Source organism: Pan troglodytes, chromosome 7 (assembly GCF_028858775.2).
Source record: "Pan troglodytes isolate AG18354 chromosome 7, NHGRI_mPanTro3-v2.0_pri, whole genome shotgun sequence".
In the NCBI taxonomy this organism is placed as follows: domain Eukaryota; kingdom Metazoa; phylum Chordata; class Mammalia; order Primates; family Hominidae; genus Pan; species Pan troglodytes.
The window spans coordinates 82,644,749-82,672,205 of record NC_072405.2 but is presented as its reverse complement, the minus strand read 5'-3'; the positions used below and the strand labels follow the sequence as shown (position 1 = coordinate 82,672,205).

At 42.7% G+C, this 27,457-nt stretch overlaps 1 protein-coding gene across 2 annotated transcripts in view; it reads right to left on the bottom strand.

Moving 5' to 3' along the window:
- The window catches only part of LY96 (lymphocyte antigen 96), a 37,703-nt gene extending 10,942 nt beyond the window's left edge, over nt 1-26,761 (bottom strand). The window contains exons 1-3 of one of the 2 annotated variants that reach the window (NM_001130474.1): nt 26,547-26,658; nt 13,265-13,354; nt 8,040-8,168 (exon numbers count right to left, since the gene is read on the bottom strand). In NM_001130474.1, coding sequence (NP_001123946.1) covers nt 8,040-8,168; nt 13,265-13,354; nt 26,547-26,658 — 331 coding nt within the window. Of the gene's footprint in view, nt 1-8,039; nt 8,169-13,264; nt 13,355-26,546 lie in introns of both variants that reach the window. The other variant, XM_009455345.5, reaches the window with a different exon arrangement.
- Between the last annotated feature and the right edge of the window lie 696 nt (nt 26,762-27,457).

Here is a 27,457-nt window from a genome sequence, read left to right as displayed (position 1 = left end):
GGGTCTCCTGAATATAGCACACTGATACGTCTTGACTCTTTATCCAATTTGCCAGTCTGTGTCTTTTAATTGGGGCATTTAGCCCATTTATATTTAAGGTTAATATTGTTATGTGTGAATTTGATCCTGTCATTATGATGTTAGCTTGTTATTTTGCTCGTTAATTTATGCAGTTTCTTCCTAGCATCAATAGTCGCTACAATTTGGCATATTTTTGCAGCGGCTGGTACCGGTTGTTCCTTTCCATGTTTAGTGCTTCCTTCAGGAGCTCTTGTAAGGCAGGCCTGGTGGTGGCAAAATCTCTCAGCATTTGCTTGTCTGTAAAGGATTTTATTTCTCCTTCACTTATGAAGCTTAGTTTGGCTGGATATGAAATTCTGGGTTGAAAATTCTTGTCTTTAAGAATGTTGAATATTGGCCACCACTCTCTTCTGGCTTGTAGAGTTTCTGCCAAGAGATCCACTGTTAGTCTGATGGGCTTCCCTTTGTGGGTAACCTGACCTTTCTCTCTGGCTGCCCTTAACATTTTTTCCTTCATCTCAACCTTGGTGAATCTGACAATTATCTGTCTTGGGGTTGCTCTTCTCGAGGAGTACCTTGCGGTGTTCTCTGTATTTCCTGAATTTGAATGTTGGCCTGCCTTGCTAGATTGGGGAAGTTCTCCTGGATAATATCCTGAAGAGTGTTTTCCAGCTTGGTTCCATTCTCACCATCACTTTCAGGTAACCAATCAAATGTAGATTTGGTCTTTTCACATAGTATCATGTTTCTTGGAGGCTTTGTTCATTTCTTACTACTCTTTTTTCTCTAAACTTCTCTTCTCGCTTCATTTCACTAATTTGATCTTCAATCACTGATACCCTTTCTTCCACTTGATCGAATTGGCTACTGAAGCTTCTGCATGTGTCATGTAGTTCTCGTGCCACGCTTTTCATCTCCATCAGGTCATTTAAGGTCTTCTCTACACTGTTTATTCTAGTTAGCCATTCACCCAATCCTTTTTCAAGGTTTTTAGCTTCCTTGCGATGGGTTCGAACATCCTCCTTTAGCTCAGCGAAGTTTGTTATTACTGACCTTCTAAAGCCTTCTTCTGTCAACTCGTCAAAGTCATTCTCCATCCAGCTTTGTTCCGTTGCTGGCGAGGAGCTGTGATCCTTTGGAGAAGAGACACTCTGGTTTTTAGAATTTTCAGCTTTTCTGCTCTGGTTGCTCCCCATCTTTGTGGTTTTATCTACCTTTGGCCTTTGATGATGGTGACCTACAGATGGGGTTTTGGTGTGGATGTCCTTTCTGTTGATGTTGATGCTCTTCCTTTCTGTTTGTTAGCTTTCCTTCTAAGAGTCAGGACCCTCAGTTGCAGGTCTGTTGGAGTTTGCTGGAGGTCCACTCCAGACCCTGTTTTCCTGGGTATCACCAGCGGGGGCTGCAGACCAGTAAATATTGCAGAACAGTAAATATTGCAGATCAGCAAATATTGCTGCTTGATCCTTCCTCTGGAAGCTTCATCTCAGAGGGGCACCGGCTGTATGAGGTGTCAGTAAGCCCCTACTGGGAGGTGTCTCTGAGTTAGGCTACACAGGGGTCAGGGACCCACTTGAGGAGACAGTCTGTCCGATCTCAGAGCTCAAACACCATGCTGGGAGAACCGCTGCTCTCTTCAGAGCTGTCAGACAGGGACCTCTAAGTCTGCAGAAGTTTATGCTGCCTTTTGTTCAGCTATACCCTGCCCTCAGAGGTGGAGTCTACAGAGGCAGGCAGGCCTCGTTGAGCTGCGGTGGGCTCCACCCAGTTCGAGCTTTCAGGCCTCTTTGTTTACCTACTCAAGCCTCAGCAATGGCGGACGCCCCTCCCGAGCCAGGCTGCTGCCTTGCAGTTCAATCTTGGACTGCTGTGCTAGCAGTGAGCAAGGCTCTGTGGGCATGGGACCCACTGAGCCATGCACGGGATATAATCTCCTGGTGTGCTGTTTGCTAAGACCATTGGAAAAGTGCAGTATTAAGGTGGGAGTGTCCCAATTTTCCTGGTACAGTCTGTCACAGCTTCCTTTGGCTAGGAAAGGGAAATCCCCTGACCCCTTGCACTTCCTGGGTAAGGCAATGCCCCACCCTGCTTCGGCTTGCCCTCTGTGGGCTGCACCCACTGTCCAACTAGTCCCAGTGAGATGAACCAGGTACCTCAGTTGGAAATGCAGAAAACACCTGTCTTCTGTGTCGATCACGCTGGGAGCTGCAGACTGGAGCTGTTCCTATTTGGCCATCTTGGAACGGACCCTTCCATTCTTTTCTTAGGAAGTTAGCTTGAAGCTTTGCCCACATTGAAGAAGGCAAGAGGGAACTGAGGCAGGGCGAGGGAGAACAGAACCCCTTCTTAGGCTCTCCTCTCCTCTTCCCAAAAGGTATCCATGCAGCTCACTCATGGTCCAGTCTAGTTTTCCTGGCAGCTATGCAGGGGGTGGGATCTGAGCCTCAGATGGTATTGTACATTGAATTGTGTCCCCCAAAAAGATACGTTGAAGCCCTAACCTCCAGTGCCTGTGGACATGACCTTATTTAGAAACAGGATCTTTGCAGATAATCAAGTTAAAATGAGGTCATTAGGGTGGGCCCTAGTCCAATATGCAAGTGTCCTTATTAAGAAGGGGAAATTTGGACACTGAGATAGACAAACATAGGAGGGAAGACCACAGTGAAAGGACCCAGGAAGAAGATGACCATCTACAAGGCAAGACATGCCTTAGGCCACCAGAAGCTAGGAGAGAGGCCTGGAACAGATCCATGCCTAGCTCCTACAGAGGGAGCATGGCCTCGTTATCTTGGTTTCAGACTTCTGGACTCCAGAGCTGTTACATGATAAATTTCTGTTTTTCTAAGGTATTCAGTTTATGGTACTTAGTAACAGCAGCCCCAGCAAAATCATGGTAACAGAACTTACAGGCTTATGAATTTTTTTTTAAACAGGATCTTGCTCTGTTGCCCAGGCTGGAGTGCAGTGGTGCAATCACGGCTCACTGCAGCCTCCACTGCCCAAGCTCCAGTGATCCTCCCGCCTCAGCCTCTCAAGTATCTGGGACCACAGGCATGCACCACCAGACCCAGCTAATTTTTGTATTTTTGGTAGAGACGGCATTTTACCATGTTGCCCAGGCTGTTCTCAAACTCCTGATGTCAAGCAGCCCACCTCCCTTGGCCTCACAAAGTGCTGGGATTGCAGGCATGAGCTACCGTGCCCAGCCCAGGCTTATTAAATTTAAGATGCTTTGAAATATCCATCCCTTGATTCATAAATGTGTTTTTGAGAGAAACAGATATATATGTGTGTGTGTGTGTGTGTGTGTGTGTGTGTAAACTGGTGAGATTATGGGTAACTTTTACTTTATAATTGCTTGTCCATATTTTCTAAATATCATATCATAAAGATGTATAACTTTTATAACAACCAAAAGGAAAATTATTTTAAACATAGATATCTATGGTACTTGCAAATTTGACTCCCAAATTTCAAGGGTCTCTTGATACGTCAATGCTTCTTAAATCAGAAAGTCCTAAGTTCTGGGCCCACATACTCAGCTGCCAGATGGCCATGTTTATTTGAATATTCCAAAATTACCTTGAGCTTAACATGCCCAAGCCAAAACTCATTATGTTTCCCTTTAAAAAAAAAACAAAAAACCTGCCTGTTCTTTTGTACACATCATCTCAGATAATGGCACTTCCATACATCCAGTCACCGGCCCTCAAGTGTGGTGCTTTTTTTTTTCTTTTTTTTTTTTTTTTTTAGGTCAGGGAGTGCAGCAGTGGATCACAGCTAGCCAAGACCTCCTGGGTGCAAGTGATCCTCCCACCTCAGTCCCAAGTAGCTGGACTAAAGGCTGGTACCACCACACCCAGCTAATTTTTTTTTTTTTTCCAGAGATGGTGTTTCACCTCCTTGCCCAGGCCGGCCCCAAACTCCTAGCCTCAGCCTCCCAAAGTGCTAGGATTACAGGCACCCAGCCCAAGAGGGTCTTGATTTTACCTAATCCTTGCCTGCCACATTAAATCAGTGTATCCTGCCTATTCTGTCTCCCAAAAATCTCTCTTTCATCTCCTCCCTGCTACTCCCTGGCCGCCGTCTCGTTCAGCCTTCATGGTCTCTCACAGAGCCTCCTGGATGCTCTTCCTTCCACCCAAGTTTCCTGCCTCAGCCTACCCCCACCTCCTGCCATATGGATGCTAGTTATCTGTAAAAATGGAAATCTCAGTGGGTCATCCCTGCCCACTGACTATAGGATACCAGCCAATATTTTGCGCATGAGTTACATGCTCACACTGCCCCCTTTTCTAGGCTCATCTCCAGCAATTCCCCACAAGCACATTCTGCTCCAACTACAAAAAAACTACTCTCCAAATAAACCATACTCTTTCATGACTAGATGTGTTTGTATATGCTGTTTCCTCTCCAGGGAATGTTTTTCCCCCTCACCCTCTGATGTTCTCAGATTCAAGACGCTAATAAAATACTCTATTGAAGGCTTGTCTGACCAGCCTGGGCAACATAGTGAGACCCTGTCTCTACAAAAAATTTAAAAATGTCCAGGAGCAATGGCTCACACCTGTAATCCCAGCACTCTGGGAAGCTGAGGCAGGAGGATCACTTGAGCCCAGGAGTTCAACACCAACCTGGGCAAGATGGTGAGACCTTATCTCTATTTTTTAATTAAAATAAAATTAAATTTAAAATTAGGGCCAGGTGCGGTGGCTCACACCTGTAATCTCAGCACTTTGGGAGGCACTTTGGGAGGCCGAGGCAGGCAGATGGCCTGAGGTCAGGAGTTTGAGACCAGCCTGGCTAACATGATGAAAACCTGTCTCCACTAAAAATACAAAAATTAGCCGGGCATGGTGGCACACGCCTGTAGTCCCAGCTACTCGGGAGGCTGAGGCAGAATCACTTGAACCCGGGAAGTGGAGGTTGCAGTGAGCTGAGATTGTGCCATTGCACTCCAGCCTGGGTGACAGAGTGAGATTCTGACTCCAAAAAAAAAAAAAAAAAATTAGCTGGACATGGTGATCTGTGCCTGTAGTCCTTGCTACTCAGGAGGCTGTGACTAGATGATGACGTCAGCCCAGGAGTTTGAGGCTGCAGTGAGCTATGGTTGCACCACTGCACTCCAATCTGGGTGCCAGAGCCACAAGATAAGATCTTGTCTCAAAAAAAAAACTTATCCCAGTTTTTCTGCCAGTTATTTAGTAATTATATAGTTAAAACCAATAACATATAGTTCTATTGCTAATAGAACTATATGTTATTTACATATACCTTTTTACAATAAATTTACAAAAAATTTACAATAATTTTACAAAAAAATTATATGTAAATATAATTTTATTGTATGGCAATGGCTCATACCTGTAATCAATTTACAATAAAATTACACATAATTTTATTATAAATTTTGTTCTTATAACTGTCTTTCCCAGAATGGAGTGACTTATTTATTTATTTATTTATACTGATTTACCAGGTACATGTGCAATCTCATTACCTGCATAGGTTGTGTAGTGGTCAAGTCAGGGCTTTTAGGGTGCCCATCACCCAAGTAACATATACCCATTAACTAATTTTACATCATCCACCCCCTCACCCTTCCAACTCTTCACTATCATTCCACTCTGTAGTACATGTGTACACATTTTTTAGCACCCACTTATGAGTGGGAACATGCAATATTTGACTTTCTGTGCCTGGTTTGTTTCAGTTAAGATAATGGCCTCCAGTTCCATCCATGTTGCTGAAAAATACATGATTTCATTTTTTTAATGGCTTAATAGTATTCCATTGTGTAAATATACCACATTTTATTTACCCATTTGTCTGTTGATGGACACTTAGGTAAATTCCATATCTTTGCTATTGTGACTAGTGCAATAAACATATGAGTGCAGGTATCTTTTTGATATATTGATTTCTTTTCCTTTGAGTAGATACCTAGTAGTGAAACTGCTAGATGGAATGGTGGTTCTATTTTTAGTTCTTTGATAAATCTCCATATTGCTTTCCATAGAGACTATACTAATTTACATTCCCACCAAAAGTGGATGAGTTCTCTTTTCTCCATATTCTTGCTAACATCTGTTACTTTTTGTCTTTTTAATAATAGCCATTCTGGCTGGGGTAAGATGATATCTCATTGCAACTTTAATTTGCATTTCTCTGATGATTAGTGATGTTGAGCATGTTTTAATATACCTATTGACCATTTCTATCTGTTCTTTTGAAAAGTATCTATAAGTGTCTATTCATGTCCTTTTCCCACTTTTTTTTTTTTTTTTTTGAGATGGAGTCTCACTCTGTCACCTGGGCTGGAGTGCAATGGCATGGTCTCGCCTCACTGCAACCTCCACCTCCTGGGTTCAAGCAATTCTCCTGCCTCAGCCTCTCAAGTAGCTGGGACTACAGGCACATGCCACCACACCTGGCTAATTTTTGTAGTTTTAGTAGAGATGGGGTTTCACTATGTTGGCCAGGCTGGTCTCGAACTCCTGACCTCGTGATCCACCTGCCTTGGTATCCCAAAGTGCTGGGATTACAGGTGTGAGCCACTGCACCCAGCCACTCTTCCCACTTTTTAATGAGGTTATTTGTTTTTGTTGTTGCTGTTGAGTTGCTTGAGTTCTTTGTACATTCTGAATATTAGTCCCCTGTTGGATGAATAGTTTGTGAATTTTTTCTCATATACTACAGGTTGTCTGTTCACTCCATTGATTATTTCTTTTGCTATGCAGAAGCTTTTTGATGTAATTAAATCCCATTTGTCTACTTTTGTCTTTATTGCCTGTGCTTTTGAGATCTTTGTCATAAATTTTTTGCCTAGACCAATGTCCAGAAGAATCTTTCCTAGGTTTCTTCTAGTATGTTTGTAATTGCAGATCTTATGCTTAAGTTGTTCATCCATCTTGAGTTGATTTTTGTATGTGGTGAGAGCTAGGGGTCCAGTTTTATTCTTCTGCATATGGCAATCCAGTTTTCCCCAGAGTAACTTTCTGAGGAAGGAGATCCTACCATTCAACTTTAGATAACCAGAACGTAAATCACGATTTGCTCAAATTAGGTTCAATAGATGTTTATGGAAGAAAGTGGGAGGAGGGAGAGAAGAAGTAGACAAGCTGATTTGAGTCTGACACCTCTGAGGTCTCAAGAAAGAGAAACTTTGAAGATTCAGGTAAAATATCAATGTAATTCCACAGAGATTGTGTAAAAGAAATGCACAATTAAAAAAAAACAGTAATCTGCTAAGGGATTTTTTTTTTCCAAAGAGAAAGCATGACACAGTAGGACAGTCATGTCTTAGAGTTAGGATGCTGCTCTGTTACTAGTTCTCCAAATGACCATGGACACATTACTAAGCCACTGCAAACATCAGTTCCCTCATTATAAAGATGACAGGACTGGAAAATTCATAACAAAAGAAGGATTCTTATTCTGAACACTGTACTAGGCTTTTTTTTTAACACAAATTCTCAAATTTAATTCTTAAAACTATGTATGATGTGTTTTACTTTCCCATTTTATAGCTGAGGAAAATGAGGCCAAGAAAGGTTAAATATTAATAACATGCCAAAAGTCACATTGCTGGTAAATGGAAAAGCTGGAATATAGCTCTAAAGTGGTAATTCCTTTTTTAATTCATTTTTATTTTTTATTTTTTTATCCCTTGGTGCAAGATCTCTGTAAGGGTCCTAATTTCTGAATGTTATTATTCTGTAAATAATTCCAAGGAGGAACATAAAGGCAGAAGTCACTGAAGAAACCAAGGACTGTATAGAAAATCTGGTGGGTTACTATGAAAAATATTAATAATACAAATCATGTAAGTGTCATCCTAACAGTTCAAGTATATAGTTATAAAATGTTATTTAAGCTGTTAAAAGTAAAAACTTTGGATGGAAAAAGAATTATTAGCAGAAAAGGAACTTCCCATTTTCAATGTATTTAATTTTCATAACATTTTCATAAAGAATTATTTCCTATTCTAAAAGTAATATGAACTGAATACTTACCTCCCTTCAGAGCTCTGCAAAAAGAGTAATCGTCATCAGATCCTCGGCAAATAACTTCTTTGCGCTTTGGAAGATTCATGGTGTTGACAGTTATATAGAGATTGAAATATAATTGCTTTAAATCTCTCCCTTTAAAAGAAAAAATCCCATTAGGCCCTCAAATAGTAGATTCTTTTATATATAGTAATTAACATTTATTGTATAGTTAAAAGGGGCCCTGTGCTTTTCTTACATTATTTCATTTAATCATCACAACTATCTACAAGATGTCAATTATTACTCTTCTTCTGCAGATGAGAAAACTGAAGTTCTGAGAGGGCAACTAGTAAATCATAATCAAATACAATGTTCCACAGTAAAACTATGCATGCTCTGCCTAAAAACAGAAGAGCCTTCATAACTTCATTGAGAAAACTATCAAATAAAGACATAAAATGTCTAGTTCTATGGTTCTGCTAGAAAATTCAAAAGAAAAGAAAAGGAAAGGAAGGACAGTGAGACAGTCAACTTTCTAGGAGTTCTGATGAAAGATTTCTTGAGAATAAAATAGAATCTTTTGATGAAAAATTAAATGTATGCCTATTTTTTAATTTCCTCATGATCTCCCTATTTCCAGCTACCATGAAAAATTCCAGTAATCAATGCATTTTTCTCAACTCTTCCAACTTATTCAGTTGGCCCAAATGAAAAAGATGCACAATCCTTTTCTTTCTTTTCTTTTCTTTTCTTCTTTTTTTTTTTGAGAAAGACTGGAGTGCAGTGGCATAATCTTGGCTCACTGCAACCTCCGCTGCCCAGGTTCAAGCAATTCTTCTGCCTCAGCCTCCGGAGTAGCTGGGATTACAGGCGCCTACCACCGTGCCCAGCTAATTTTTGTATTTTTAGTAGAGATGGGGTTTCACCATCTTGGCCAGGCTGGTCTTGAACTCCTGACCTCGTGATCCACCCACCTCAGCCTCCCAAAGTGCTGGGATTACAGGCATGAGCCACCATGCCTGGCCAAAAAAGATGCACAATCCTTTTCATAATGAAAACAATTTTGCAACCACTACCTCACTGAAAATATTTTCCTAGTAAGATCACCATGACTCATTGTAACCATAATCAAAAGACAACTTTTCTAACTTTAATTTGAACTTGGCTATGCTTAACAGAACTGCCTGCTCCTTTCCCTAAACCTTCTTTGGTGTTGGTGCAACCACTCCCTTCCAGGTGTCCTCCAATCTCTCTGACTCCTCTTCCTCAGTCTATTTCATCGACTCCTGGATTTCTCCAGGATCTATCCTCAGTTCTCCTTAGTTTTCACTCTGCACACTCTCTCAGGCCAAGTACCACATAAGGTGACAATTCTCAAGTCAACTTTAGTCTCAACCTTTCTCCTGAGCATTGATCCCATGTATTTATTCAATATCTCTACTCAAATGTTGCCCAGTTACCTCACCCAACAGATCTAAAAGTGATTTCTCCTCTTCATCACCAAGTTGGCACTAGAATTCCCAGTCCCAGTAAAACTTTCTAACCTCCTTTTCATCCCCATTACCGCACTGCCTTCATGTAGGCCCTCATTGCTCTGAACCTGAAGCACCACCAACTTTCCTAATTTGTCTTCACTTCTCAGCTTTCAGGGTAGGGTGTGGAGAAGAATATCATGGCGTCTGTTTCAAACAGTGATCCCATGGCCTACTCCATGGACTTGGGCTTGAATTTCTCCAAAAGCAGTGCTGTGTGTAGAAGTTGAAAGACCATTTTCACAAGGAATTCCTGGAGACACAGAAGCATAAGACAGCACCACTGTGGTGTCCAGTGACAATGCAGGGCAAAGGACCTTCTTCCATTTCTTCGTGAAACACAGCATGATTCCAGTCTTCAATAACTCCAGGAAAGGAAGTCCTGCTTTGACAACTCAATAGTTTAAGTTGTGAGAAACTCCTTGTCCTTGGACACCACTGTGGTCACGTTAAGAACATGAACGATGGCAACAATGAGACACCACTTTTGTGGCTCAGCAGGCCGGGATGTCAATATGGGTGTTGGAGTGAGAGACAAGAAACATGAGCTGGGCGCGGTGGCTCACGCCTGTAATCCTAGCACTTTGAGAGGCCGAGGCAGGCAGATCACCTGAGGTCAGGAGTTCGAGACCATCCTGGCCAACATGGCGAAACCCTGTCTCTGCTAGAAATACAAAAATTAGTTGGGTGCAGTGGCAGGCGCCTGTAATCCCAGCTACCAGGGGTGCTGAGGCAGGAGAATCGTTGGAACCCAGGAGGCAAAGGCTGCAGTGAGCCGAGATCACGCCACTGCACTCCAGCCTGGGTGACAGAGTGAGACTCCATTTCAAAAAAAGAAAAGAAACATGGTGGCTGTCATGTGGTATAAAAGAGGACTATTTTTTAGCTTACCAAAGACAATTCCAGGAACTTCCAGAAATAACCTTGAAGGAAGCTTATGCTCCAGTTTGATTTGTCAATCAGTTAATAATATACAAATAATTTACTAGCAAGGCTATGACATCTCAAAAGATATCATTTCCATTCTCAACCTATTTTTGGTTCAAGTTTGTACTTGTATCTCTTCCTGAATTCAAGTAGAAATGAGGCCATAAAAATAAGGTTGATTTCCATGAATGTGGTCTCACACTTTATACCAACATTATAGTATATTCTATGGAAACATAATTGCGCTATAAAAATATGACTGAATAATTATTTTGTTAATGAATTAATATAATTTGTTATATAAATGTCATATTTAGTGAGAAATTATAAAACACTTGTAAAGGCCATTGAGGTATGTCCCTCAAATTTCCCTTCAAAAGCAGCGGCTGTGAGAAGAGTAGCTGGCAGACAGCCTGCAGCTGCCGTACCTTCACATCTATCTCAGCACTCAGCCAGAGGCCACCCTCTCGTAGGCTGCTCCTATAATGATCCAGCACTGCAAGGACCCTAGAGCCAGGCTACTCCCGCCTATCATGGGTCTCTTACGACAGGCATTCTGCTCTGGGGCTTCCTATTTGGCCCAGGCCAAGAGTGTCTCAGGGATGCATTCTGGTCTGAGGATTATCCTACTTAATTCTTCCTCCCTACTCTCTTTTCAAAGGTATCAGACCTGCACCCCAATCTGAATTTTCTCCTAGCCTACTCTGGCTTCCTCTCCCCTTTACTGTTCACAAGCGTTTCCTCCAAGAAATCTCTAGCCTAATTCCTTCTTAGTGTCTGCTTTTCAGAGAACTCTAAATGATTTTGTACTGTCTTATTATCTTGGCCTGGAAAGATACAACCTGTTTCCTGTGAGTAAGGGCAAGGGATTCACTTGAAAGTGAGATTATTCATTATGTAAATCATCCTTTATGCCAATTGTGTAGGGGTAAAACCTGCCAACAGACCAGAAAACAGAACCTAGGAAAAAAGAAGAAACTGTAGAGCCTTAGCCAAGCAAAACTTTAGATTATTTATTTTATCTTTGGCCAGGAAAGTGGAGGAAATAGAGTTAATCATCCTTTGCTCTGTGCTGTCACTAAGCCCTGTTGCTGTCACTTCACTTATACCATACTATCTGCAGTTCTGTCTCTCCTATTGCACTGATGGATTCCTGAAGATCAAGAGAATGTCTTATTGGCTGGGCACGGTGGCTCGCGCCTGTAATCCCAGCACTTTGGGAGGCCTAGGCGGGTGGATCACTTGAGGTTAGGAGTTCAAGACCAGCCTGGTCAGCATGGTGAAACCCCTTCTCTACTAAAAATACAAAAATTAGCCAGGCATGGTGGTGGGCGCCTATAATCCCAGCTACCTGGGAGGCTGAGGCAGGAGAATGGATTGAACCCGGGAGGCAGAGGCTGCAGTGAGCCGACGAGATCATGCCACTGTACTCCAGCCTGGGCAACAGACAGAGACTCCATCTCAAAAGAAAAAGAGAGAGAGAGAGAGAATATCTTATCAATGAATTCACAGTGCCTAGCATGATACTTACAATTTACTAAGCATCTTTTTAGTGAATAAATGAATGCAGATACAGAGTGTCAAAAAAACAGGTTGAACAACTAGAATCATGAAAATTAAAACACAAGTTTGTTGTCTATCATTCCTGGGTTCTCAGTTCTGGGGATTTTGTTGTTGTTGTTTTTCATTTTTCTGGTAAGCCAGAGAACTAAAATCGGGGGAAAATGTTTAAGCTTATTTATGTAAAACTACTCTGTAAAGTATTAATCTAAAACAAGCTCCAAATCTAAACTAGGATGTAAATTATGTGATAATGATGATGATAAAGATTAAAACTAAAGTTTTCTGGGATTCCAGAGCTTACAGGCAATAAACAACGTTTGGTAACTGGTAGGAGAGGAAAAAGTTTTGTGTCTGCACAGAGACTGAGATACAGCCCCATGCTATCACCCCACCTGCGTTAGTTTTTTCTAAGCTGATAACAAGCAAAGTCATAGAGAGGAAAACCAAGACACAACACAAAGCAAAACAAAACACATGGCCTTCTGTCATCCCATTATTACTGTATTTTTCTCTAGAAAGACCATCTTTAAAAAATATTAAAGTCCTGGCTTGCTGACACACAGATCTTTGACTAATGGAAACCCAATATTACTTATAGCTAATGATTGACGAAGGATATACCTGTAAGATTGTTGGACAGCTGAAGTTATTCCCATTTCTACCCACATGTTCTTGTGTAATCCTCTCCCAGTAGTATGGGCTAGCCTAGTGACTTGCTTCTAACCAATAGAACACAGCAAAGATGATGGAGTGTTACTTCCATGATTATGCTATATAAGATTGTGACTTGCCTAGTTAGCTGACTGTCCCCCTTGCTGGCTTTGAAAAAGCAAGCCGCCATACTGAAAATGCCCATGTGGTAAGGAACTGACGGGTGGCCAACAGCCAGCAAGGGACTGAATACTAACAACTGAATACTGACAACAGCTACGTGAGCTTAGAAGTATATATTTCCTAGTTGAGCCTCAGAAGGGACTCCAGCCTGGCAAACACCTTGATTGTAGCCTTATGGGAGACCTTGAAGCAGACACAGGTAAGCTATGCCCAGAATACTGATCAACAAAGATGATGAGATAATAAATGTGTGCTGTGCTAAGCCACAAAGATCGTGGTAATTTGTTACGTAGCAATAGATAACGAATACAAGTATATTTGAAACACAATCATTTATCACTGATATTTCTTAACTCCTTTGATTGGTCTATAAAAGCAAAAATTTGAACTTACTTGGAATGTAGAAAATGTGCAATAATCCTTTGGATCCTTTCAATTCTATACAGGGGTTAACATTAATTGAAATTGGGTATTGCATTTTATCTAAAAGCAATAAAGATAATGTCAATAAATTACTACAAATCATCTCCATTAAGTATAGCATTCTGAATATCAGCCTTTTAAGATGAATCTTGCATTAAAATTATAAAATAAGAAAAATTGATGATGATTGAAAATATCTCCCCAGAAGAATGACATCAGCAATGTGGCAGAATCAGAAGCCCTGAACTCTTCTTGCCTCCACTAACACAACAATTTACAGAAATATTCCCTTTATGAAAAATCAAACTAATTGAAAGACTCCTGCACCCAAGGAGAACACAAAACCAGATTCAACAAAGCCAGTAGGGAGACTTGGGACACGCTCTAATCAGAGATTATTACCCTGGTGTGGTGTCATACAATCAGGAAGAGACCCCCCCCACCAGCTCCTAGCTCCACCCATGGGAGGAGAGAAGTTGTTTCACATGTCCAGAACACCAACTTTTTCACGAGGGCTCCCCAGAGGACTGGCTTCTGTCTTGCCAGTCTTGGAGCTCTGATGAGTCTGGCACAGTCTACCACCCAGGGGAGAATAAAGGCAGTGGCTTGGGCAGATAGGCATCATTAATCCTCCCCTCTGCTCAGCACAGAGTGAGAAGATGAAAAATCTTAGCTCTCAGCTTTCTCCTGGGGAGGGAAAGAGTTAATCCATGCATCCAGCATCCCAATTTCTCTGGGGATCCCCAAAAAACTTATATCTGCCTCATCAGTCCTAGAGTTCTGACAGGTCTGGCATAGTCTAGCTGCCTGGCAGGGGAATGGAGACAGCAGCTTGGGCTGGTAGATGCCACAGTTCCCTTCACCACCCCATCTCTGGCTCAGCACGGAATAGGTGGACAAAAAAACACAGCTGCCTGCATCTCCCTGAAGTGAGAAAGAGTTGGTAGAGGACCCCAGAATCTCTAACCAGGCTAATAGTGAAGTGGGAAATTAAAGAAAGAAAGAAAAAGAAAATTAAAAAGAGAAAGAAATAAGCTTTCCTGTATTAGGCTGACTCATCTCAAAGGCAGTAGCAGGCAAGGCCCAGACCCAGGAAAAGTCTTGATAAACACTATCTGAGAAGATAGGACACAAAGAAATGTGCTCTGGAGACTCTCCCAGCACTCCCTCAACATAGGGAGAGGAAAAACAAATTTTCCTTTCTTTTATGATATGAGTTTACAGATTCTTGTTCTCTGTAACTAGGAACTTCAAGTATTCTGTTTTACCTAAGAAGTACAGCGAAGGTCGTGAGAAGCCTGAGCAGGCCTGAACTACAGCCGTCTGGGCACCATGGTGAAGGTTATGAGATAAACCAGTGCAAGGCTCTTTTGAGCAAAACCTAGATAACAGACATCTGGGTTGCATAGCAATGTTCATGTATAGTCCTGAGTTATGAACCTGTCACAATTGGATTAATTGTTCTGCCTCTATATCCTTGCTTTTGTGCCACTGTAAGCCTGCTTCAAGCTAGCCCACCCCCTTTTAGAAGTGTGTATAAAAGTCAAGTGCTGTCCTTGTTCAGGGCCCAGTTTTTGGATGTTAAGTCTGCTGGGTCTGAGTGCATTCAATAAAGATCCTCTTGCTTTCCCCCGAGGTCTCTCTCGTCCTCCTGATTCCCACAACAATAGGTGTGGGTATGTTCCTGTGTGAGGCCAATCTGTGAAGATTGAAAAAGATGTCTGCTTTGTAATGTGTAGATGCCAAACAGAGAGACAAGGAAAATGAAAGATCAGGCAAAGATGTTTCAAACAAAGGAGCAAGACAAATCTTCCTCACTTACGCTAAGGAAATGAAGTTATATGATTTACCTGACAGACAATTTAAAATACCTCCATAAAGATGCTCACTGAGGTCAAGAGAACAATACATGAATGCAGTGAGAATTTCAACAAGAAGAAAGAAAACATTTTAAAGGACCACACAGAAATCACGGAGCTGAAGGCTGGGCACGGTGACTCATGCCTGTAATCCCAGCACTCTGGGAGGCCGAGGCGGGCGGATCACCTGAGGTCAGGAGTTCTAGAACAGCCTGGCCAACATGGTGAAACCCCACCTCTATGAAAAAAAATACAAAAATTAGCTGGGCATGGTGGCATGTGCCTGTAATCCTAGCTACTTGGGAGGCTGAGGCTGGAGAATCACTTGAATCCAGGAGGCGGACGTTGCAGTGAGCCAAGATTGTGCCACTACACTCCAGCCTGGGCAACAGAACAAGACTCTGCCTCAAAAAAAAAAAAGAAAGAAAGAAAGAAAGAAAGAAATCATGGAGCTGAGGAACACAACAACTGAACTAAAAAGTTCACTGGAGGGGTTCAGCAGCAGACTAGACCAAGTAGAGAAAGGATCAGTGAACTCAGAGAGAGGTCACTGGAAAAGAATTCAATCAGAGGAGCAAAAGGAAAAAATAATTTAAAAGAGTGAAGAAAACTTAAGGTAATGGTGAGACACCATCAACCAGAACCATATATGCATTATGAGAGTTCCAGAAGTGGAAGAAAAAAAGAACAGACTACAGAAAGTTTATTCAAAGAAATAATGGCTATAATCCCAGCTACTCAGGAGGCTGAGGCATGAGAATCAGTCGAGCCTGGGAAGCAGAGGTTGCAGTGAGCTGAGATCACGCCACTGCACTCCAGCCTGGATAAAAGAGCAAGACTCTGTCTCAAAAAGAAAGAAAAGGAAAGAAAGAAAGAAAGAAAGAGAGAGAGAGAGAGAAAGAAAGAAAGAAAGAAAGAAAGAAAGAAAGAAAGAAAGAAAGAAAGAAAGAAAGAAAGAAAGGAGGGAGGGAGGGAGGGAGGGAGGGAGGGAGGGAGGGAGGGAGGGAGGGAAGGAAGGAAGGAAGGAAGGAAGGAAGGAAGGAAGGTTGGTTGAAAACTTCCCAAATCTAGGGAAGAAAATGGAAATAATGGAAATACAAATCCAAGAAGCCCAATGAAATAGTTTTGTTTGTTGGTTTGTTTTTAAATACGGGGGTCTGCTCTGTCACCCAAGCTGGAGTGCAGTGATGCAATCATAGCTCATTGCAGCTTCTAACTCCTGGGCTCAAGTGATCCTCTTGCCAATAGCTGAGACTACAGGTGTATACTACCACACTCAGCTAATTTTTTTTTTTTTGTAGAGATGAGGTCTCACTATGTTGCCCAGGCTGGTCTTGAACTCCTGGACTCAAGTGATCTTCCTGCCTCAGCATCCCAAAGTGCTGGCATTACAGGCATAAGTCACCACATGTGGCCTGTTTTTTGTTTTGTTTTTAATTAAAAAAAAATTTGTAGAGGCCAAGTGTGCTGGCTCATGCCTGTAATCCCAGCACTTTGGGGAGGCCAAGGTGGACCAATGGTTTGAGGTCAGGAGTTCAAGATCAGCCTGGCCAACATAGCAAAACCCCATCTCCGCAAAAAATACCAAAATTATCTGGGCATGTCAGCACAGCACGTGCCTGTCATCTCAGCTATTCGGGAGGCTGAGGCACAAGAATCACTCAGACCCAGGAGGTGGAGGTTGCAGTGAGCTGAGATCACACCTCTGCACTCCAGCCTGTATGACAGAGCGAGACTGTCTCAAAAAAAAAAAAAAAAATTTTTTTTTTTTTAAGAGATAGAGGCTTTCTTTGTTGCCCAGACTGGTCTCCAACTCCTAAAGTGTAGAGTTGTTATATGTGATTCAATTTAAGTTGTCATTAGCTTAAAACAGACTGTCATAACTATTAGGTGTTGCTATGGTTTGAATGCATTCCCTGAAGTTCATGCACTGGAAATTTAATCCCCAGTGCAAGAGTGTTGAGGGGTGGAACCTCTAAGAGGTGATCAGTTCATGAGGGCTCTGCCCTTGTGAATGAATTAATGCTGTTGTTGCAGGAGTGGATTAGTTATTGTGGGTGTGGATTCCTGATGAAAGGATGAGTATAGCCTCCTTCCCCACCCCTGACAAGTGCCCTTTCAGCCTTCTGCCCTTCTGCCATGGGATGATGCAGCAAGAAGACCATTGCTAGATGCAATGCCTCAATGTTGGATTTCTCAACAACCAGAACCATAAGCCAAATAAATTTCTGTTTATTATAAATTACCCAGTCTTACGTATTCTGTTATAGCAGCAAAAAACAGATGAAGATAGAAAATTGGTGCCAGAGAGGTGAGGTGTTGCTGTAACAGGTACCTAAAAATATGAAAGCAGCTTTGAAACTGGATAATAGGCAGAGGCTGGAAGAGTTTGGAGGAACAGGCTAGAAAAAAGTCCATATTGCCATGAACAGAGCATTAAGAGCAATTCTGATGCGGGCTCAGAAGAAGGGAAGAAATGTAGGGAAAGTGTGGAAATTCCTAGCGATTACTTAAGTGGTCATAATCAGAATGTTGGTAGAAATGTGGAAGGTAAAGGCAATTCTGATGAGGCCTCAGACACAAATGAAAAACAAGGTATTGGAAACTGCAGTAAAGGCCATCCTTGCTACACAGTTGCAAAGAACTTGATGGACTTGTGTCTGTTCCCTAAAACTGTGTGAAAAATGGAACTTAAGAGCAAGGATCTACACTATCTGGTAGAAGAAATAGATAAGCAGGAAAGTGCTCAAGGTGCTGCATGGCTTCTTTTGGCCACTTATAGTAAAATTCGATAACGAAATTAGTATGGATAGAAGGGAGCCAAGTGTTCTTCTACATCAAGACAATGGGAGAATGACCTGAAAGGCATTTCATAGATCATTAAGATAGGCTGGACTTTGAGGACAAGGTCATATGTGAAAAACCCACAGTCAACATCATACTCAGTGGTGAAAAACTGAAAGGTTTTACTTTAAGATCAGGAACAAGGCAGTGATGTCCATTCTCACCACTCTTGGTCAACATAATACTAGAAGTCCTAGCCAAAGCAATCAGTCAAGAAAAAAAAAAGCATCCAAATTGGAAGGGAAGAAGTAAAATTATCTTTTTGCAGATGACATAGTCTTATATCTAGAAATCCCTAAAGACTTCATTAAAAATTGTTACAGCTGGCTGGACATGGTGGCTCACGCCTGTAATCTCAGCACCTTGGGAGGCAGAGGTGGAAGGATCACATAAGGCCAGGAGTTCAGGACTAGCCTGGGCAACATAGCAAGACCCTGTCTCTATTAGAAACTTTAAAAAATTTTAAAGAAAATAAAAATGTAAAAAATTTGTTAGAACTAATAAATGAATTCTGCAAAATTGCAGGATATAAAATGAACCTACAAAAATCAGTAATGTTACTAAATACTGTCAACAAGCTTTCAGGCCTGGTGCAGTGGCTCACACCTGTAACCCCAGCACTTTGGGAGGCCAAGACGGCAGAATCGCTTGAGTCCAGGAATTCAAGACCCGCCTGGGCAACATGGCAAAACCCCGTCTGTACAAAAAATACAAAAATTAGCTGGATGTGATGGCACATGCCTATAGCTACTCAGGAGGCTGAGGTGGGAAGATCACTTGAGCCCAGAAGGTCAAGACAGCAGTGAGCCAAGATTGTGCCACTGCTCTCCATCCTGGGCAACAGATTGAGATCTTGTTTCAAAAAAATTAAAATTGCCAGGTGTGGTGGCTCACACCTGTAATCCCAACACTTTGGGAGGCTGAGGAGGGTGGATCACCTGAGGTCAGGAGTTTGAGATCAGCCTGGCCAACATGGTGAAACCCTATCTCTACTAAAAATAAAAAATTAGCCGGGTGTGGTGGCGAGTGCCTGTCGTCCCAGCTACTCAGGAGGCTGAAGCATGAGAATTGCTTTAGCCCAGGAGGTGGAGGCTACAGTGAGCTGAGATCATGCCACTGCATTCCAGCCTGGGCAACAGAGCAAGACTTGGCCTCAAAAAAAAAAAATTATAACAAGCTATCTGGAAAAGAAATTAGAAAAACAATCAAATTTACAATAGTACCAGGAGGAATACAATAAACTTCACTAAGGAAGTTAAAAACTTTTATAGTAAAAACAATAAAATAAATTGATCAAAGACATTAACAGGACAAAAAGAAACAGAAAGATATCCCTTGCTCATAGATTGGAAGACAATGTTGCTAAAATGTTCACACCATTCAAAGTGTCCTACAGATCCAGATTTGAAGCAATCTCTATCAAAATCCTAATGGCATTTTTTCTTTTTTTTGAGAGTGAAGAGACAGGATTTCACTCTGTCACCCAGGATAAAGCGTAGTGACACAATCATAGCTCAGGGCAACCTCAAACTCCTGGGCTCAAGAGATCCTCCCACCTCAGTCTCCTGAGTCGCTAGTACTACAGGTGCATGCCACCACACCCAGTGAATTTTTTTTTTTTTCATTTTTTTGTAGAGAGGGGGCCTCACTATGTTGCTTAGGCTGGTCTTGAACTCCTGGCCTCAAGTGATCCTCTCACTTCAGCCTCTCAAAGCACTAGGATTATAGGCATGAGACACCATGCCTGGCACCAGTGACATTTTTTACAGAACTAGAAAAAAAAACTATAAAATGTATACAGAATTTGTGATATTGTGATATAATAAGAAACATATATTTTGTCTCTGCCCCAGTTTCTGGCACAGAGATCCTAAAACCCTTGTAGTTTACAGAACAATGGGAGTGGTAAGAGAATTTTTGGTCCTAACATTTGGTTTTTGATCCCAATTTCTTGCCCAGAGCTTCTAGTCCCTTAGACTGTCCTGGGCAATAGCAGCATCTTTTTTTCTAATGGTAACTTTTGGTGGGTTCCTGGATAAGGGCCAGTTACGAGAAAGACCAAGCCATGATGAGAAGCTTGGAACTTTTAGCCCCACCTCCCATCCTGCAGGAAGGGGAGAAGGGCTACAGACAGAGTTAACATTCGATTATGCCTACATGATGAACACCCCATAAAAATTTCTGAACGACAGGTTTAGGAGAGCTTCTGGGTTGGTGAACACATGGAGATGCTAGGAGGATGGTGCACCCAGAGAGGACATGGACACTCTGGTCCCCTTATCCTGCACCTTACCTTATATATCTCTTTCATCTGGCTATTCGTCTGTATCCTTTGTATTAATAATATCCTTTATAATAAACCAGTAAACATAAATGAGTGTTTCCTTGTGTTCTGAGAGTTAGTCTAACAATGATCAAACCCAAGAAAGGGGAACCTCCAATTTATAGCCAGTGAGAACCACAGGTGTCAACCTAGGGCTTGCACATGGCATCTGATGTGGGAGGAAAACTTGTGGGAAGGACCCCCTAATGGTTGGGATCTGACTGTAATTCTAGGTAGTCTTAGTATTGCTTCAAGATCCTGAGGAGTCCTGGAGGTCTTGGTATAAAGTTGAGATTTCACTCTAATTGTAGTGAAAAGCTACTGGAGGATTTTCAGCAGGAGGGGTCACATTATCTAACTTATTTTCATTTTGCAAAGATCTCTCTGGCCTCTGTGTCAAGAATAGATTGTATGGTGGCAAGAACTGAAGCAGAGGGAGGGAAATTTAAGAGGTTTTCGTAGAGGCCAAGGAGAGACAAATGTGGCATGAGTGTTAGAGAGCAGTGAGAAGCACTTGGATATAGAATAGAATCTGGAGATCATGAAAACAGGAATGACTAATACAATAATGTAATAGGTGAGGGAAAGAGATACTTAAGGATACTTCTGGTTTGGGGCCTAAGGAATTAGGTGGATGATGAGATGGAGAAGACTTAGACAGAAACAGGTTTGAGGCCGGACACGGTGGCTCATGCCTGTAATTCCGACACGTTGGGAGGCCAAGGCAGGCTGATCGCCTAAAATCAGGAGTTCAAGATCAGCCTGGTCTCTACTAAAAAAATACAGACCAGGCATGGTGGCTTATGCCTGTAATCCCAGCACTTTGGGAGGCCCAGGCGGGTGGATTGTCTGAGGTCAGAAGTTCGAGACCAGCCTGACCAACATGGTGAAACCCCGTCTCTACTAAAAACACAAAAATTAGCCGGGTGTGGTGGCGCAGGCCTGTAATCCCTGCTACTCAGAAGGCTGAGGCAGGAGAATCACTTCAACCCAGGAGGCAGAGACTGCTGTGAGCCAAGATTGCACCACTGCACTCCAGCCTGGGCAACAGAGCAAGACCCCATCTCAAAAAAATAAATCCCATCCCCCAAAAAATACAAAAATTAGCCGGGACCAGGCGCAGTGGCTCACGCCTGTAATTCCAGCACTTTAGGAGGCCAAGGTGGGTGGATCATTTGAGGTCAGGAGTTCAAGACCAGCCTGACCAACATGGTGAAACCCCGTCTCTACTAAAAACAGAAAAAAATAGCCAGGCATGGTGATGCATGGCTGTAGTCCCAGCTACTTGGGAGGCCGAGGCAAGAAAATCGCTTGAACCTGGGAGGTTGCAATGAGCTGAGATCGCGCTGCACTCCAGCCTCAGTGACACAGCAAGACTCTGTCTCAGAAAAAGAAAGAAAGAAAGAAAGAAAGAAAGAAAGAAAGAAAGAAAGAAAGAAAGAAAGAAAGAAAGGAAGGAAGGAAGGAAGGAAAAGAAACAGGTTTTAGGCCTAGTGTGGTGGCTCATGCATGTAATTCCAGCACTTTGGAAGGCCAAGGCAGGAGAACTGCTTGAGCCCAGGGGTTGGGACTGGACTGGGCAGCACAGCAAGACACTGTCTCTACAAAAAATTTAAAAATTAGCCAGGTTCAGTCTTGCTCTGTTGCCCAGACTGGAGTGCAGTGGCACAAACATGGCTCACTGCAGCCTTGACCTCCTGGGCTCAAGCTATTCTCCTGCCTCAGCCTCCTGAGTAGCTGGGCTATACTACTGGTGAGTGCCATCACATCTGGCTGGCCATCCTGATTTAAAATGCAACCCCCTAGCTTCTCCATTTTTGCATCTTTGCACCCTCTACCCCGCATCCCCCAGCCTTATTTTTCTTTCACAGCAATTACCACCATCTGACATGCTGAATATTTTACTGAATCCATAAGGGCAGGGACTTTTGTCTTTGTTGTTAATTCACTTATCTCCTCAGTTCCTAGAGTAAGTGCATGCTAAATGCTCAGAGAATATTGGTTTCATTAAATAATCTATTAATTCCTTGGATTTTCTAACCATCTGTAGCAAAAAAAAAATAAAGATTAGAACTGAGACCAATGACTCAGGATCATAGGAAAGCATGTGCCTAAGATCCTAGGAACCAACTCACACACCCACATTTTTTGCCTTTTCCAAAACTGGGAGAATAAATCAGTCAATTTTTGCCATTTTTGTATGTTATGGACCGACAGAAATGTGTCCTCATTCCCCTCATCCCCATTCACATGTTGAGGCTCCAGTACCTCAGAATGTGACTGCATTTGGAGACAGTGCCTTTAAAGAGGTAATTAAGTTAAAATGAGGCTGTTAGGATGGGCCCTAATCCAATCTTGTTGGTGTCCTTATAAGAAGAGGAAATTTGGACACACAAAGAAACACCAGGGATGTGCACACACAGAGGAAAGGCCATGTGAGGACACAGTGAGAAAGCAGCCAGCTGTGAGTGTCTTAGTCCACTTTGTGCTGCTATAACAGATTATTGGTGTCTGGGTACTTAATAAAGAACAGAAATTTATTTCTCACAGTTCCGGAGGCTGGTAAGTTCCATGTGAAGGTGCTGGTATCTGACAAGGGCGTTCTTGCTGTCTCATCCCATGGTGGAAGAGCAGAAGGGCAAGAGGGGGCAAAAGCAGGAGACATAAGGGGGCTAAACTTGTCTTTTTATGAGAAACTCACTCCCTCAATAATGACATTAATTTATTCACGAGAGAAGAGCCTTCATGGCTTAATCATCTCTTAAAAGTCCCACCTCTTAATATCATCACAATGGCAATTAAATTTCAACATGAGTTTGTAAGGACACAAAATTCAAAACATAGCAGTAAGCCAAGGAGAGAGGCCTCAGGAGAACTCAATTATGCAGACACCTTGATCTTGGACTTCTAGCCTCCAGAACTGTGAAAAAATAGGTTTTTGTTGTTTAAGCCATCCAGTCTGTGGTATTTTGTTATGGCACCTGAACTAATTAAGACACTGTAGCCCAGAATCAGTGGCTCAGGCCTGTAATCCCAGCACTTTGGGAAGCTGAGGCAGGAAGATTGCTTGAGACCAGGAGTTCAAAACCAGCATGGACAACATGGCAAAACCCCATCACTACAAAAAACTTAAAAATTAGCCAGACATGGTGGTGCACGCCTGTAGTCCCAGCTACTTGGGAGGCTGAAGCGGGAAAATCACTTGAACCTCAGAGTTTGAGGCTGCAGTGAGCCATGATTCCACCGTTGCACTCCAGCCTGGCTGACAGAGCAAGACTCTGTGTTTAAAAAAACATACACTTAGATGCCCAGCAGCTTGACCAAATGGAAATCTATCTCTTCTTTTTCATGGAAATCGTCACAGTGAATCAGAGGTTGTTGTCACCAACACCCTCACAATAGTACCTAGAGCAATCAGTGCTTCCCACAGGTGATGCATTTTTGGCTGGGCAGGATGGATTCTCTCAGGCCGGGAAGACAGTCATATGGCAGTGGGGATGGCAACAAGCAGCATCTTGCTGTAGATGTGTATTCCAGTGGCTTGCCCACAGTCCCTTTGTCAGTGGGGCAGCAGGAAAGGACCACAGGGTTTCTCAGAGAGAAGGAAGGAAGATCCTCCTTCATAAAGTCAAATCAAATTAGCCAGGCATGGTGGTGCATATCTGTAATCTCAGCTATTTAGGAGGCTGAGGCACAAGAATCGCTTGAACCCAGGAGGCAGAGGTTGCAGTGAGCTGAGATCGTACTACTGCACTCCAGCCTAGATGACAGAAAGAGACTGTCTCAAAGTAAAAAAAAAAAAAACTAGAAAGTCAAATCAAAAGATACACCAACGGTGATGGTTTCACAGCAATGTGCATATACTTAATACAACTGAGCTAAACACTCAAAAATGATTAAAATGTGAAATTGTAGGCCAGGTGCAGTGGCTCATATCTGTAATCCCAGCACTTTGGGAGGCCAAGGTGGGAGAATCACTTGAGCCCAGGAGTTCCAGACCAGCCTGGGCAATATAGCAAGACTCCATCTCTACAAAAAAATTAATAATTAGGCCAGCTGCGGTGGCTCATGCCTGTAATCCCAACACTTTGGGAGGCCAAGGTGGGCGGATCACCTGAGGTCAGGAGTTGGAGGCCAGCCTGGTCAACATGGCAAAACCCTGTCTCTACTAAAAATACAAAAATTAGCTGGGTGTGGTGGTGGGCACCTATAATCCCAGCTACTCGGGAGGCTGAGGCAGGAGAATCACTTGAACCCGGGAGGCGGTCATTGCAGTGAGCCAAGATCATGCCATTGCACTCCAGCCTGGGCAACAAGAGTGAAACTCAAAAAAAAATATTTAATTAATAATTAGACAAGTGTGGTGGCATGTGCCTGTAGTCCCAGCTACTTGGAAGGCTGAGCTGGGAGGATGGCTTGAGTCAGGGAGGTGGAGGTTGCAGTGAGTGGAGATCATGCCACTCACTCCAGCCTGCACAACAGAGCAAAACCCTGTCTCAAAAATAAATGATAAAATAAGATAAAATGTGAAATGTTTTAAAAAGACAAATTGAGTTATTGTTAAGAAAAGATTGAAAGCTAAATAATAATACAAAATGTTACATCCATAAAAACCATATAAAGAGTGGCATAAGCCAGGCGAGGTGGCACACGCCTGTAATCCCAGCACTTTGGGAGGCCGGGGTGGGCAGATCACAAGATCAGGACATTGAGACCATCCTGGTCAACATGATGAAACCCTGTCTCTACTAAAATACAAAAAAAAAAAAATTAGCCGGGTGTGGTGGCGCACACCTGTAGTCCCAGCTACTCAGGAGGCTGAGGCATGGGAATCATTTGAACTTGGGAGGCAGAGGTTGCAGTGAGCCGAAATCGCGCCACTGCACTCCAGCCTGGCAACAGAGCAAAACTCTGTCACACACACACACACACACACACACACAAAGAGTGGCGTAATTAGCACATGGTACAAAAGAGCCAAAGGAGGAGAGGGAAGTGGGGGCCAAGTAGAGTAGGAGCCTTGCTGGAAGAGGGGAATGCAAAAGGATCTTGCAGCATGGAGAGATTTTAGACATACGTTTGGAGGGAATTCAGTGCAACCCACCAGGAGAAGGGCCATGGTGTGTGACTGGCCACACTCCTAAATCTCCTCCTCACATGTGGCAATTATCCCAATTTCCCGAAAGTCACTTTATATTAGCATTTGGCAGAGCATGTTTCTCAAGAGAGTTAACATACACTCCAGACTAAAACACAAACAAACAAACAACAAATGAAATTGAAAATGTGGTTAAACAGGTGCCTTTATTGCAGAACTTCTCAGAACCCAAAGTACATCTGTAAATCTCTCCCAGATGATTAGGTCATAGATCCTATTTTCCCAAAAGAATCTCAAAGAACTGGTATTTTGGGAAGCACCACTTTAAACCTCCCAGATATTGCTAGTGGGTGGAAAAGGGCAGCCAACCCATGGTAAGCAGCACGGTGGAAAGTACCGAACCAAAACAGCTGTCAGGCCTGACACTGTGCCTTCAGATCCGAGGACACTTGCTAATGAGCAGCTGGGGCAGAGGACAGTGATACAGCCAGTGAATAGTATTAGGGTATGGCTGACTCCAAAAAAAAATTAAGAGTATTGTCTCTATGTGACCCTATGCTAAAAAACTTCACCTCACAACACCCTTATCAAGTAGACTATAAAATCACTTTCACTTCAGTGCTAAAAAGGCTGGAGTACTTTGCTTAAGGTCACACAGCTAGTGACAGAACCAGGCTTTCATCCAGTTAGGGGGATGATTCCAAGAGCACTCAAGAGTCACAGCTTAGAGCAGAAATCAACTCCAGGAAGCAGCTGGGACTGCTCTACCATCTCAAGAAGAAGAACTAGTAAGTGTCAAGGCTGAGGTGAAAGCTCAGAAGCAGATGGTTTTATTAAAAATGGGCAGAACCCAAAACTGGGCTCAGGGTAGAGAAAGATGACGCAGGGAACAGAAGCACTTGGAGGTCAAGCACAACACAGTTTAGAGACTCACAAGCTCTGTGAGTGGTTGAGAACATTCTCATGGGGCAGCTGCCAGCTATTGCTTTTCCTGCTGGCAGTGTCCGCCACAGCAGCTGGAACACACTGATGTTTCCTGTGTTCCAGCCACAACAGTGTACGGTTCTCGTGAAAACTTACCCTCAAAATAGTTGATGCTACAATTATTTGTTTTGCGGTTTTACTTACCACAGTAGGTGTATGAAATACTTGCATCGGATGAGTTGCAGACCCAATACTGCTTCTGAGCTTCAGTAAATATGGAAGAAAACAGGGTGGAAAAAAACAGAAATGGTAACATGATTCAATATCTCCAAAGCTTTACAAATGCAAAGAGGATCAGTAACTAATCATCAGACTCTTCCTTTTCAGTAAGCAGAAAAGATTTAGCTTAGTCATCAGTCACATGATTTCTGAGTTCCTATCCAACTGTTTCCTCTTTTTTTGTGTGTGTGTGCTTAACATTTGAGCACTTCCTGTAAAGGAAGAGAGAAAAATGATTTAGAATGTACTCTTCAAACACTTACTGTAAATGAGAGTGATCAAAGCCTTAAAAATAAAACAAGACACTTTGGCCAGGCACGGTGGCTCATGCCTGTAACCTCAGTATTTTGGGAGGCTGAGGCAGGTGGATCACTTGAGGTCAGGAGTTCAAGACCAGCCTGGCTGACATGATGAAACACATCTCTACTAAAAATACAAAAATTAGCCAGGTGTGGTAGTGCATGCCTGTAATCCCAGCTATTCAGGAGGCTGAGGCAGGAGAAACACTTTATCTGGGAGGCAGAGGTTGCAGTGAGCCAAGATGGCACCACTGCTCTCCAGCCTGGGCAACAGAGCAAAACTCCATTTCAAAAAACTTTTTTAAATGAAAAATAAAATAAAATAAACAAGACAACTCCCAGTCAACTGTAACAAAACCAGTCCCTAGGTCCCCCTGAAAGTCTCAACAGACAGGCACTCCTTTTCCCTCTGCATTGTTCTTCTCTCCTACAGCTCTGTATAACAGCAGTCCCCAACATTTTTGGCCTCAGGGATCAGTTTCATGGAAGACAATTTTTCCACGGACTGAGGGGATGGGGAGGGATGGTTTCAGGGTG